General features: G+C 27.5%; 1 protein-coding gene across 1 annotated transcript in view; it reads left to right on the top strand.

Annotated features, from left to right (window-relative positions):
- LOC122261662 (cotranscriptional regulator ARB2A) overlaps positions 1–17,500 on the top strand; it is a 66,093-nt gene that overhangs the window by 15,088 nt on the left and 33,505 nt on the right. Inside the window, exons 3-6 of the mRNA XM_086533039.1 lie at positions 8,205–8,305; positions 11,942–12,135; positions 14,057–14,195; positions 15,698–15,817. Of these exons, the coding sequence (XP_086389165.1) occupies positions 8,205–8,305; positions 11,942–12,135; positions 14,057–14,195; positions 15,698–15,817 (554 nt within the window). The remainder of the gene's footprint in view (positions 1–8,204; positions 8,306–11,941; positions 12,136–14,056; positions 14,196–15,697; positions 15,818–17,500) is intronic.

The following is a 17,500-nucleotide window of genomic DNA, read 5'->3' as shown; positions in this document are numbered from 1 at the left end:
ATATATATATATATATATATATTATATATAATATATATATTTATATATAATATAATATATATATATATATATAATATATATATATAAATATATAATATTAATAAAATATAATAACTGTATTAACAATACTATCTATCTATTATCTATTTTCTATATATATATAATAGAATATTATATATATATATATAATAATATATATATGTTCTAATATATAATATAAATATAAATATATATATATTATAATATATATATATATATATATATATATGTATAATGTATATATACTTTTATAAATAATTTTATACTCATATATAATATATAAATATTATATACATAATTAACTATATATAAATATATTAATTATTTATACATATATATATATATATATATATATATATATATTATGTATATATATAAGCTAAATAATATACTATATATATAATTATTATATATATATATATATCATATATATATCATATATATAAAATTATCTTTTAAAATACATAAATATATATATATATATATAAAATTTTATAACTTTATAAAGTATTAGCATAATATATAAAATATAATAAATGTATATACATTTATATATATATATATCTATATAATTAAAATAATATTATATATATATAAATATATAAATGTTATATAATATATATTTATTATATATATATATATTTATTTATATAATGTTTATACCTTATTCATATTTATATGTATTGAATGTATGTAATATATAAATATATATATATATATATATATATATCTATAAATATATATAAGAAAATATATATATCTATCCTATATAAAATATATATAAATGAAAGTTTATATATATGTATATATATATATATCTCTATATATATATATATAATATATATATTAATATATATATCTAAATATATATCTAGTAATATATATGTCACTACGATGTATGTATGTATATATATGTATAGATATATATATCTTATATATATATGAAAATAAATGTATATGTATAAATAATGTATAAAAATATATAATTTATAATATATGTTAAATATACATATCGTAATATATATATCTATAATATATATAAGAGATATATTATTTATATATCATATTGTAAAAACCCAAAAAATTATATAATATATATTTAAAATATAATATAAATATAATGAATATATATATCCTATATATCTATATATATATATATATATATCTATAATCTTCACATAAACATATGTGTATATATATTATATATTATATGCTATATATTTTGTTTAATGTTTTTATACACACACAACACACACACACACACACACACACACACACACACACACCACACACACACACACACACACACAGCAAACACACCCACCCACACACCACAACGCACACACACCACACACATACACATACACACACATAGATATATAGCTAGATTAAGATAGATAGATAGATAGATAAAGAGATAAATATTATATGTATATATCTGTATATATGTATATATTAAATATAATATATAGATTATATACATATATCATAAATGCAAATATATATATATATAATAGTAGATAAATATATAATATATATATATAATATATATATATATAGAGATAATGTATAGAAATATAATATAATATATATATATATATAATATATATATATAAATAGATATATATATATATATACACACACTTGTATATACCTATATATCTATCTATCTATCTATCTTTCTATATATATATATATATATATATATAATATCTATATTATATATATCTTATATAATATATATATAGATATATATAATATATAAATATATGATCTATATATAATCTGTATATGTATATATAACATTTAATAAATGACCGTTTTTATACTCCACATATATAAAGTAATCTATCTGTATATACATATATGGAACCTCTATAAATATATGTATAATTTAAACATACATATATATATATATATAAAAATATCTAAAAATATATATATATAGAATTAATATATATTATTTAAATAAATATGTATATATATATACCTAAATAATCATATAAATAAATCCATATAATATATATCTATAAATATATCATATCAATATAAAATATAAATATATCATAGATAGATAGCAAGATAGATTAATCATGAAATATACTTTAATTATATATAATATCTATATAATAATATCTAACATCTAAATCATATGTATATTAAAAATCTATGTACATAATCAAATATCAACTCTCAAATCACTAAATAATCTATCTATCTATCTATAGTATATATAATAACAATATATAATATACACAACCAATGTGTTGGTGTCTATCTCTCACAATCTATATATATATAGAACTATATAAATATCTATAACACTACTAACACTCATATTTATAACCACTAATGTTGAATACCGAGCCTAAAGTGTCTTAAGCTCAGAGTCGAGTTTTAGGTATATTATTCAATCATTATATCAAATTCACATTCATACTCATATTCACTTACTTGCACTCATATTCACACACATTAGGACCTACACACACATAAATGGGGGGGGGGGAGGGGGGGGGGGGGGGGGGGGGGGGGGGGGGGGGGGGAGGGGGGGGGGGGGGGGGAGGGGGGGGAAGGGGGGCATACACCTACGCACATGCACACAACACAACACACAACACACATACTACACATACCTACACACATTCCTACACACACACCTACCCCCCCCCACACACACACACATAAACACCCACACACACACCCACACACACACACACACACACACACACACACACACACACACACACACACACACACACACACACACACACATATATATATATATATAAATATAATAAAAAATAATATTTTATAAATTAAATTTAAATTTTATTAATTAAAATTTTATGTTTTATAAATAAAAATTTTAAAAATTTTAAAATAATTTTTAATCTAAAAAAGATAAAATTAATATTTTTATATATATAAACTAATAAACATAAAAAATTAAAAATATTATAAGGAAAAATTTTATATTTTATATATTTTTTAAAATTTTAAAAAAAAAAAATGTTTTTTAAATATATAAATAAAAATTTATATTTTTAAACCCACAAAAAAAAAAATAAACAAAACTTAAAAAAAATATAAAAATATATAAAAACTATATTAATAATAAAAAATTTTAATAAATAAAATAAAATAAAAATTCTAAAAAATATATATATAAAATATAAATTTTAAATAAAAAATATAACTTTAATATAAATTAAAAAATAAAAAACATAAAAAAATTTTATAAAAAAATTATTTTTTAAAAAAATTAAATTATACATAAAAAAATTATATTTTTTAACTATTATAAAAATTTAAAAAAAACCCAATAGAAAAAATCAAAAACAAATTAAAAGAAAAAGGAGGGGGAAAAAAGAAAATTTTATATAGAAAAAATTTATAAAAATTAAAAAATGTAAAATTTAATATTAAAAATAAAATTTTTAAAATTTAATTTTTAAAAAATATAAAAAAAAAGAATATAACAAAAAAATCTTTCTTGTTATAAAAAGGAAATTAATACAACCCCCCAAAGAAAAAATTTAAAAAAATTTTTTTTTTTAAATATAAATACTTTTTATAATAATACTATATATAATTTAATAAATTTATATATAATATAATAAATTATAAATATATATTTTATAAAAAAAAATATCATTATTTTTATAGATAAATTTTTATAAAAAAATATATAAAATAAATTTTAATATTTTTTATTTAATTAATATATATAAATTTATATTTTATATATTTTTTAATTAAAAAATTTTATATTAATAAAAATAATATAAAATAATATAAAAAATTTAATTCAATAAATATAAATATGAAAATTTTATATATGTATATATATTTATATCAGACAAATAATATATCTATATATATATATGTATATATATAATATAAATATATGTAAATATATAAATAAGTAAATATAAATATATCTATAATAAAAATATATATATTTAATATATATATATATATATAAAAACTATTATATATATATATAAAATATATAAACCATATATATATATACAATGTTAAATTATGTAAAAAAAAAAATAAAAATTTGTATTTAGTATAAATGTAATCTATTTATAATAGATATATATAAATATATATAGATATATATATATATATATATTTATTATATACATCTACATATCTACATATATATAATATAATATATATAATATAGATATATATATATATAAATAACAATATATATACTATAATATATATATATATATATAATATATATATATAAAAAGTATATATAGTATATATATATTGTATATATAATTTTTATATATATATAATTAATTTGTATTTATATATTTAATAATAATTCATCTATAAATGTATATATATAAGATATCTATAACATAAATATATATATATATAAAAAAAATATTAAATATGAAAAAATATGTATATATATCTCTACAAATATTATCTATAAATATATATAAATATATAATATATAAATATATCTATAATATAAATAATCTAAATATAAATATATTAATGAATATATATGTATATGTGTAAGTATGTATATGTATATGTACATATGTATATATACAATAGATATATATATATAATATATATATATATATATCTAATATATATATATATATATATATATACCTATCTATATTTATCTATCTATCAATTTATCTCTCAAACTCAAACTGTCTTACTATCTATATATATATATATATATATAATATTATATATATATAAATATATATATATATATATTATATATGTATATAAAAATATATATATAAGTAAATATATTTATACATATAAGTATAAATTTGTATACATTATATATATATTTTTTTTCTCTGTAATGTTTTAGATATATATATATATATATATATATATATATATATATATATAAATTTATATGTATATAAATATGTATATATATATTATATATATATATAATACATACATATATATACATCAATACATATAAATTTGAATATATATATATATATATAATATATATTATATATATATAAATATATAAATATAATTAAATCTTCTTTATTATTGCAAAAAGACATATATATATATAATATATATATATATATATATATTATATATATATCTATATATATAATAAATATATCTGTCTTTATAAAGTATGACCATTATATAACAGAATATATAAATGAATATACATTTATATATATATATCATAAATATATATATATATATAATTTATATATATATAATGCTGTATATATATTTTTATATATAATATATATATATATATATATATATATATACTTATATATATATATATATGTGTATAAATCTTTAATATATAAAAATATATATATATATATATAATATATATATATATATATAAATATTGTATATACTTATTTCATATTTAAATGTATTGACTGTATGAATATAATATATTATCTATATATATATAATAATATATATATAAATGATTTTATATAATATATATATACAAGTATATATATATATAGATAAATTTAATATTTTCATATCTAAATAGTAGAAATATATATGAATAACTATACATAAAACTATATAAAAATATAACTAAATAATAATATCTATATATATATAAATGTATGTAAAATATATAATATATATATATATATAATATATAAATATATATATATATATATAAATATATATGGAAGTATAATATGTCATATATGATTATATGCATATATATACATATATATATAAACATATAAATATATATATATATATATATATCTCAATAAACACTAATTTATATAAATACACACATAAGTACTAAATCATACACACCCACACACCCACACACACCCACCCACATATATGATTTATAAAAAATATTATCTATAACTAAACAAATAACAATCACTCAAACACTATAATCTAACAACTAACTATACTATATAAACATTTGTGTTTAGAGTATATAAACCCATCTATCTATAAAAACAAATCCCTAAAACATATAACACAAATTAACACACAACTCTCTCACAAAAACTCTACTCTTCACACAACATGTAATATAAATACATCTCACTAACTATAACTAATTATCTCACTCTCTCACTCTAACTCAAAAAAATAAATAACTCCCCATAAACCAACACTCTCTATCAAATCACACACATCTATAACAAACCAAAACACACAATATAAATTAAATCTTTAAATAACCCACACACCCATCTAACAAACAGACACAATCTACACAGTCTCAAAATATATATATATAACCCATAATCTATACACCAACTCACTGTCTACAAACAAAATCTATCTATAATATATCAAACACTAACACTCGTATCACACTACACTATATCTCAACTTAATCTCATGTCTCATTATTCTAACTCCATATCTAACACTTCAATAAAACTCACACTCTCTCACAACTATCATCTCACACCAAATCTACCAACTCAACACCCCCCACCTTTTTCTACATAATTAACAATGACTCACATCACAATGTAATATATATATCTATCTAAATCTACTGCTATAAAGTAACTCTCACACTAAAAACATACTCTCAAACAAACACTCAATAACAAACTCTATCACTATATAGACAATCTATACAACACTGTGAGTTTTGGTGTGTGTATGGTATCTACTATCTCCTATAACATATAATATCACACAAACTACTCAAAATATATCTCACAACTAAGTCTCTATCACAATCACACTATAACACTCTCCAAAAACAAATAAATTAAAGTCACTATGACTATCTCTAAATCCATACATCCACTACCATAAATAAATAAAACAATCACAATATATCTAACAACAATAATATCTACACTCACAATCAACTCCCTCATCTATAACTTGTCATTCTAATGCATCTATCAACTATCTCTCTCTCTCTCTCTAAATCACTACTCACTAACACTCACAAGACACACACAACAAACTCAAACTCAACGTCTATCGCGAATCGTACTCACCTGGACGTCCGAATCTGAGTTAGAGGAGTTAATTAATGAGACAATCACACACAAACAATCAACACTATATCTCAATATAATCTATATCTATCTAATAAACTCACTAAAAAAACACCAAAACCACACACACCCCAAAATAATCAAATACATACACAACGGGAATTCAAACCTACCACACAACATAAACACTAAAAACACAACAAACCACAACACACCCACACAATCAACTCTCCAAACCTCCTTAAGTGAATATGGTGAGGTGAATGCCAATTACACCACAAAAACCAAATTTAGTTGTAAAACAACACACACCCCACTACATACACAACACACACACTTCCACTCACACACCCCTCACACAAAAACCCCAAAATCTCGCACACACAACACACACACACACACACTCAACCACACAACACACCCACCCACCAACCCAACACCCCCCCAACCACCCACAAATCCCAAACACACACACTCACACCCAACTCCACATCTCAACAAAACACACACACACTCACACTCACAAACACAAAACACACCCAAACCAATCACCCACACACACTCACACACACACCACACACCCACACACCACCACTCTCTACACCCACTTACACCAACAACACACACTCACCACACCCCCACAAAAAACACACTCAACACAAACTCACCCCACACCCCTCACAACCCATATACCACTCAAAATAGAGTAGTTGATTTGTTGAGATAGAGTAAATGACCCCAACACATCCCACTCACACACACACACACCCACACCACACAACACACAAACTACACACACCATCACACACCACCCAACACACACTCCAAACAGTCAAAAACAAAACACTCCTCACACAAACCCAACCCACACAGAAACATAAAATAACACACACTCAAAACACACCTAAACACAAAATCCACACACACTCACACCACACACACCCACACTCACCACACACACCACACCAAACCAACTACCACACAAAGAAAAATACACTAACACACTCACACTCACACACACACACACACACACACACACAACACAAACTCACACAAAACCAAAATAGACTACCCCCGTAAAAACAAACACACTTACTAACCTAATACCTATTAATTCACTTATACCATTCCTATGAAAACTCAAATTTTTTGGGTTACTCTCCACAGATGGGAAGCTGAGGAACATAAAGACTGGACATTCATTTGAATTTGTGGTTCGTGAAAAGGACCATGCATATAACCAGAGACACTATGAAGCACTTGGAGAGGTAAGATGTGCAAAGATAGTGGAAAGTGTAACAAGTAACAGTTAACCCGTTGCCTATGGGGGATAGATTTGCTTACACAGACTCCAGGATGAGTTTTATTTCTGATCGAGGCAGCTCTTGCAACATAATTTGATTTTTCCCACTCCCTTTTCGTCACTCATTGTAGAATTAGAGACATCTTTGTGTTGTTGTTTTTTGTGTTTGTTTTAATGTTTTTAGAAATTTATATCTGTCATATCACAGGTTCCATCAATTCTGCAGTTGACTAAAATTGTAGTTCAGGGTCCATATCAACCCTTTTTTTTTTCTTAATACTCAATGTGATAGAAGTATTACTGTTTTAGGGAGGAACAAAAAACGCATTATTTTTTCGTTATTTGTGTGCTGCACGAAGCGAACACGTACTTATAACATCCAACAGAAGATGTAGGGAAGGTGGAAGGGAAGAAAACTTGGTGCTATTCGACAGTGAGTGCCACATAAAAGGCATCCCTACTGCACAGTGGACATTGTAGGCATTTGGGCATGGTTGTGTGAGTCACCCTCCTCCTCACGTTCTGCCTGCACATCTTCATCTGCGGTACTTTAGAGCAAGAGGTCGGGAACTTGCTATGTGGCCATCACTCTATAGGAGAATTAGTGCTTGCTAGAGACGGACAACGATGGGTGCCATTCAAGGCTCTCTCTCCTGCTGGTGCTAAAAGAAAATGGTGCCATCTAGGTTTTGTAAGTGAGTTGAAAACCATTTTGCTTAGTATTACGGCAGTTATAATAATTATGACTGCAATTGTCAACTTCACTCACTCATTACTTATAGTACAATAAAATAACATAGTGATCCAAAATCCCCGAATACCATGACGCCCATTGTCAGGCAAGAGGTCCTGCGTCATGTATGACGAAAAAACACATCATCCGTAGTTAACGGGTTAATAGGTCTATTGAAATTGGAGCTTCTTTAAGCCCTTGTGGACTGACCATGCTGTACCTGCATATGTAAATTTCTGATAAATGCAAAGTCTAAGTAACAGAAGTTCTGACCTTTTAGAATAGGTTTTGATGATAGAAAAGGTTTGAAATGTGTTTTTTTTTTTTTTTGTTCATTTATAGACTCTGGGTTTTGGTGAGTTCTGATAGTGATGGCTATGTAGTGCGCGGTATTTGCTTTTATGTATTAAAAATATTAGAGAGAGAGAGAGAGATATAAAACCAACCAAAGTGTGGTTTTATTTGGGTAAGTTTTTATGGGATATTTTTCTTTTATATCCCAAAATATCTAGGGTTAAAAGTATGGGTAATTTAAATCAGGATAACCTCTTTTATCATAAAAATAACTTGGTAAAGTGACGTGTTAAGGTTATCCGTTTACACCTGCAGTTTTATTTATTGTGAAGAGGAATTATAATGAAACTAGGCTAATCATGCCTTATACTGTATATTAAATCACATAATAACTCAACACTTACAAAAATAACTTCTTATACATATCTCTCATAACAATCACTCTGACACTCTCTGAAGATTTCTGTCTTCATTCTTCTTTCTTCTTCGTTAAGAGTCTGTTGTGACATGTTAGTCTTGAGCAATCTGGACCTGAGCATCCAGTCTGGAATTCCGGCGTTAAACTCAGCCTCTGAACTCAGCCTTTGAACCCGCTCCTGAGAATTAACTTTACTTTAGGAATGTGTAACAGAGATTAATCAACAATCTCACTAACATCTATGAGACATAACATTGAAAGTTTTTGTGAAATTTACCATAGTCACAGGTTCAAAAATTGATAATGATTTATCTCTTTATAAGATTACAAAAGTTTTACAAACCAAGTTAAATCTAAGTTTCACTGTTGATATAAAACTTTTACGATGCATCTGTTACTAATAATTACTACCAGCAACATTATAATACGTAATTTAAGTAATATCTGAACAATATTTTATTATAATAATTTGTGGTTTCTCATTAATGGCATGACAGAAATGAGTGCACTTATTTATAGCGGGTTTAATTTGATAAACATATCATGAGTTGATGTCACCCTCATGGCGATGTAAATGGCACCTGAGACAAGAAGCGACACAGGTGACATCTAAGGCAAAATTTACAAGTATAAGCCTATTTATCATTTGATTTGTTCATTATGGCAAATATCATTGATATTTCTCTCTATTATTAATTGAATTATTAGCTCTGTTGAAATGCACTGCTCTCACCTCAAAGGTAGGATAGCTAGAACCTACTGCTCATGTTCCCCTCGGCTCGCCTGATGTCACCTCGCATAAAGACCAGGTCTTTGTGCGGTTACCTCTCACTTGACCACAAGGGTCCCTTTGTGTGACGTCATTCATGACACTTCACCATTTTTACACAGAATGTTGGTTCTATTCTCTCATTTTTTGTGGCATTAGCATTACCCTAAAATAACTTATCTAATACCCGGTAATTTGTGATATCACATTTCATTAGTTAACTATCAGCTTTCAAATATACCACTACTGGTACTCATTTTTCACATGCTATGACAGCATGTTTTCTATTATACCGAAATGAGTAACCTCAGTAGATTACAATTCTATGGTTTTTCTTCAAATAATTCTTATTCTTCACTATTACCTAACCTTTGGACAATTTACAAAAGGCTATCTAAACTAAGTAATACTTAACATTAATTCACAAAGATACTCCTGATGAGATTATGCAGGAGAGACTTACATGAAATGAATGATACATAGTATTACTTGCATGTATTGACAATATCCTCGGTCATACATATGGAAAAACACATCAATTTCAATTTCTTAGACGGATTTCGGTCTTTAATCATTTCCACAACATCCCGGTCACTACGGCTAGTGGTTGAATTCCAGTAGCTGTCCAGGAAAAATTAATAGAGTGTGAAAACTAGTTTCTTTTATCAATTATTTTGAAGAAGTTGGTATTACAGTACTCATATCCTATAGCTTATTTTCAGGAATGATATTTTATAGGAATTTTAATGCATTCCAAATTCATTTTTTTTTTTCACATACATGTACAAACACACAGCGCAAGTACACAACCATGTACACTCACATGCAGGCATATATGCAGACACATGCAGGTACATATGTAAACTCACATGCAGGCACTCACATGAAATTTCAGCCACAGATTGAGCTATATATTTGCTCCCTTATTTATAAAAGCATGTTTAAAATTTGACTAACCTTCACAATAGTAGGCACATGATTCAAAACATCATTCACTTGTTTGCTCATTTACATGCTCTCTCACTCACCCATTCACTCACTCATTCACTCACTCACTCATTCACTCACTCACTCACTCACTCTGGGGACCATAATCATATGGGTGGATTTCTGATTGATTCAGTGTTAGGTTGTGCATTTTATTACAAGGTGCTTCCTCAGGAGAACTTGAAATCTTAGGAGGCTCAGTGACTGTATATTCATACCAAATGTACACCTTGTTTGTAACTTAATTTGCCTAAATAAACATCATCAATAGCAGCATATTTAAGCCTCTGGTCTCTCGTATATCAGAAGTTAACAATTGAATATCTTCAAATGTTAGTAAAAAGTTTATAATTGTGAATGATTAATACATTTTGAATATATGTAATACCGTTCCTTCCAGGTAATCACAGAGGAAGTATACAACCTCATAGAAGAGAAATGTGGTCTGAAAAGAGCTCCTGTTCCTGACGACTCGCAAGGGGACGAACCCGAGACTTTTATATTTAAGTCAGCGGACTTGATGACTAACGAGGACAAACTTATGGTACTCATTCATGGCAGCGGGGTTGTGCGAGCTGGACAGTGGGCTCGCAGGTTAGTTACAGGGGATCTTTTGTTCCTTCAGCAAGACTCATGGAATTTCTTGTTTTGGATAGCACTTAGTGGCTTGGATCTGAGCTTTTTAATTTATTTTATTTTATTTTTTTATTTTTTTGTTTTTTAGAGAGTTTGAATGGAAGGATTAGGGTGTTTTGTAATGTTTTTCATTTAGGAGTTTTACTGAGTCTATCTCGCTTTCCAACAACAGGTGATTTTATGTATATACGAGAATTGAGTCCCTCAGCAAAAGGCTGATATATTGACCAAAATGTATATGCGAGATATTTTCTGAAAGTTTCTAGTTTTTGTTTTCACTATTATTCTAGAAACTAATTTTGAGGTTTTCATTTTGAGCATTAAACAATTTGAATTGATTGCAAATATTTTGTATTTTTGATGTGCTAGGTAAACAATTTTTTATTATTTTTTTTATTTCACTTTGTTTATTTTGAGCTTGTGGACTGATGAATATATAAATATCTTGATTATTATGAACAGTCATTGAGAACAGGAAAGTAATTATAAATACTACTGTATTCGAGGTTATATGCACAGTCCACCTTCTCAGATTTCTTACCTCTTCAGGAAGTCTTCTGAATAATTCCTGTGATCCAGTAGTTTCAAGACTTGCAAATGCATGGATGTCTTTCAATCTTTCCACTGAAGCTTTGACTGACAGGGTGCACCTCTTTGGTAAAAGTACGGAATCTGTTAATTCCACTCGTAGTGTTCTCCGACAGAGTGATTTTATACATGTCTATCTGATGGTATTCTCTTTTGATGCTGTAGCCTTTCCTAGAAGAGCTAGTAAATATCAATAAGCCCTTTATAGAAAAGAGAGTTGTGTTATGGGCAAAACCAGTCCATCTTTTATAATCTTTTATAATCTTTTCTTTGTTTTTTGTACTTTTTATTTTGCGTGTGTGTGTGTGTTTGTTTGTGTTTGTGTGTGTATGTGTATGTGTATGTGTATGTGTGTGTGTGTGTGTGTGTGTGTGTGTGTGTGTGTGTGTGTGTGTGTGTGTGTGTGTGTGTGTGTGTGTGTATGTGTATGTGTATGTGTGTGTGTGTGTGTGTGTGTGTGTGTGTGTGTGTGTGTGTGTGTGTGTGTGTGTGTGTGTGTGTGTGTGTGTGTGTGTGTGTGTGTGTGTGTGGGTGGGTGTGTGTGTTATTTACAGTCACAGATGCCATTTAGTCTCTTGCGTAAAACACATTTAGAGTTGGCAACAAATTCCACGCCTTCACAGCAATTTTAAGGTGCAAGTCAAAAGTGCTTGTTGGCTAATAACACCAGACTTACTGAGTGGTACATGTGATCTTTAGAGAGGGATTGCAAAGTCACTAAGTGTTATACTATAAAGTAAAGCTTATGAGAAAAAAAATATTTAAAAGCCTATGCAAATTTTTAGTAACTAAATTTTCTTTACAAGCTGAAATGTTGTTAACCCTTCCATAGAAGGCATGTTTTATGGGTTAAATCACAAGCGATTTTAAATCACAATCTATTTTTTCTTCAGCTTTATACATAAAGTCATAACAAATGCTAATTTGTATTACAGTGCTATAGTACCATATATAGACTCATATATACCATAAGGCTAAAAAATGATAGGAAATACAGAACATCTCACAATGCCTATCCCAAGCTGTACTTTCTAAGATATGACCCATCACAAAAGGGTTAATAACTTGTATTAAGACAGAAAAGTCAGTCGATGATAATGGCACAAAATCACCCAAACCCTACTTGAGGGTTTTGATTATCAAGAAAGCTTTCTCAAAAGTTACTGTGAAACTGAAAAATTCTTTGTGTATTTTTACATTTCACTTTAGTCATTTTTTGTTCTTGTCAATATCTATTTAAGGTAATTAATTTTTATATAGAAATGTTTTTTTTTGTTTTTTCCCATTTCAGGTTGATCATCAATGACTGCCTTGAGTCAGGAACACAGATTCCGTACATCAAAAGGTCCTTAAGTGAGGGTTATGCTGTCCTGGTCATGAACACGAATGACAATTATCGGACCTATAAAAACGGGGAAAGGCGCATAAGAGTAAGTTTTCCATTCTGACCCTTGATGATATAGCAATATTTTTCAGGAAAGTTCATTTGCTTTTAACCTAAAACATATTCCCATTTGTGCATTGTTATTGTGCATACTGGGAGTGGCCAGCCTTTTGTTAGATGTAATATGCTTTTACTGCAGTTGCTCGGATGCATTCTAGCAGCTGGACAATCTGCATGAAAATTCTGTACAATTTGTTATCATTATTATTATTAAATAGTCCTTGTTCCATAGAAACCATGTTAGGCATTACTCCCATAGTCAATTCAAAATACATGTGATGGTTTCTTACCATTTCAGGGACTCTGGTTGGCATTGCTTTATTTTCTTTATTTATTGTTATTTCTTTTTTATTTAATTTTTATCATACAGAGACATAGACACATACACAGAGGCATAAAGGCACAGGTTGTAAGATACTAGGTATAAAAGGCTGGGAGATTGTTTGATAGCTGGTTACAGGAAATGCTTGAGAAAGGAATAAGTTGTATATTCTGTTGGGACGAGAAAGTAATGTTAGAAAGTGAGTGACAAGTAAGAGGCAAAATTTTAGGAAGTTAGTGACAAGTAAGAGCCAAAATTTCATTAGGTCCTACATGAAATTATAAACTAAACTAAAAGATGGACCTTTTAGCACCGTGAAGATGCAGCAGTGATCAGTGCATGGCTTTTAAAGCTTGAGTTTGGGAATTGTAATAATTCTCATATTGCAACAGTTGCACAGGAGATAATACTAGTATGTTATGTAAAAGAGAATAATCATGAATAAAGAAACTGCAAAATAGTCATTTTTGCATGATTATAAGGATAATATCCAAATTTAGATAATAAATTTGTAAGTTGGGTGTGTGTAGTAGCTGAACCTCCTATACAGTAGGGTCTTCTCTTACTACCAAGATAGTCTTCCCTCCAACCTAAGTTCGGTAGAATTAGATCTATGAGACAAAGTAAAGAAAAAAAGCGGTATTAAAAAAAGGTCTGTGCAGTAGGATAGCTGAATTACATGTCTGGCATGGTGCCATCCGCGTCTATCACTGACTCTGCCTTTGCACCAAATCATGCCATCCGCTGCTAATGGGTTAATATGAAACCGAACCTATTCACCAAGGGTTTTAATAGAATTGAATTATACACCTTTGTCAACAGACATATGTATGAAGAAAGAAATATGATTAAAAAAATAATAATGGATCTTACATATCTCTTGCAGTTAAAAAAAGGTTTTAGATTTTCCTGCTCATTAACAAGAACGAAAGTGACATGCCTATCATATCAATACCACTATCCATAGCTGCCTGCTAATCCATAATATAATGATTGTTATTAGTATACCATATTGTTATCACATTTTCAAGTTATTAATTCAGTATTATGTTGATTAACATTACTTTTGTTTCTATTGTTTTGATCATTTTTATTATCATCAACATCATTATCAATAATCATTGTTAACAATTCTCTAATAATGATATAAATGCATTCCGTGACAGGGTAGCGAGTCACCTGAAGCACATGCCACCTATGTATGGAATCACTACGTACGCAATACCAAGGCTAAGCACATTGCAATCGTGGCTCATAGCTACGGGGGTTGCGTCACTACAGATCTGGTTAGTGTCCATTTTTTTTCTGTGTTCTTTTTTTTTGTTTCCATATTCTTCTCTTATCTTTTTTTTTTTTTTTCTTCTTCTTCTTCTTCTTCTTCTTCTTCTTTTCTTTTTTCTTCTTCATCATCTTCTTCTTCTTCTTCTTCTTCTTCTTCTTCTTCTTCTTCATTGTCTTACTTCTTCTCTCTTTTCTTTTCATTGCTCTTTTTATATTCTCTTTTTATTATTTTTTTCTTTTTGTTGTATTGTTCTTCTTCCTCTTTTCTTTTTTTCTTCTTCTTTTTCTTCATCTCTCTTCATCATCATCTTTTTTCCTTCCGCTTTATCTTTTTTTCTTTCTGTTCTTGTTCTCCTTCCTTCTTTTCTTCTCCATCATCTTCTTCCTCTTCTTCTTCTTCTTCTTCTTCTTGATCTTCATATTCTTTTTCCTTCTTCTTCTTCTATTTCCTCTTCTTCTTCTGCCTTCTGCTTCTCTTCTTTTCTTTTTCTTAATTTCCCTAAATTTAATCCCTTCCTCCTTTTTCTTCACCGGTGTTCTCTGGGATGGGTGAGAGGGGTAGGGGGTAGGGGAGATGTATGCGGTATCTAGTTAAATTGTAATACATATATACATGTGCAAAATGTATATAGATGTGCAAACAAATGTATACACACATGCTGATGTACATCCATGTGTATGTTCATACATACATATGTACATACATATATACATATAAACATATATACATATATACATATATACATATATACATATATACATACATACATATATACATATATATATATATATATATATATATATATATATATATATACATACATACATATATACATACATACATATATACATACATACATATATATATATATATATATATACATATATAATATATATATATATATATATATATATATATATATATATATAGATACATGCATACATACATATATATATATATAATATATACATATATAATATATATATAATATACATACATATAATAAATATAATACATACATACATACATACATACATACATACATACACATACATATATAAATACATATATACATACATATATATACATACATACATATATGCATACATATATATACATACATACATATATTTACATACATAAATGCCAACATGTAGATAAATGTACAACTATATACATACTGTATATACACATACACTGCATGTGCAACCTTTGTGCACACACACACACACACACACACACACACACACACACACACACACACACACACACACACACACACACACACACACACACACACACACACACACACACACACACACACACACACACACACACACACACACACACACACACACACACACACACACACACACACACACACACACACATACACACACACACACACACACACACACACACACACACACACACACACACACACACACACACACACACACACACACACACACACACACACACACATACACACCCACATACACACACACATACACACATACACACATACAAACACACACACACACACACACACACACACACACACACACACACAACCACACACACACACACACACACACACACACACAAAACACACACACACACACACACACACACACACACACACACACACACACACACACACACACACACACACACACACACACAC

Source organism: Penaeus japonicus, unplaced genomic scaffold, assembly GCF_977035675.1.
Source record: "Penaeus japonicus unplaced genomic scaffold, GWHDUDI00000001_assembly GWHDUDI00000038, whole genome shotgun sequence".
NCBI lineage: Eukaryota > Metazoa > Arthropoda > Malacostraca > Decapoda > Penaeidae > Penaeus > Penaeus japonicus.
Note: the sequence above shows the minus strand (reverse complement) of the source record. Positions and strands in the feature narration are given on the sequence as shown.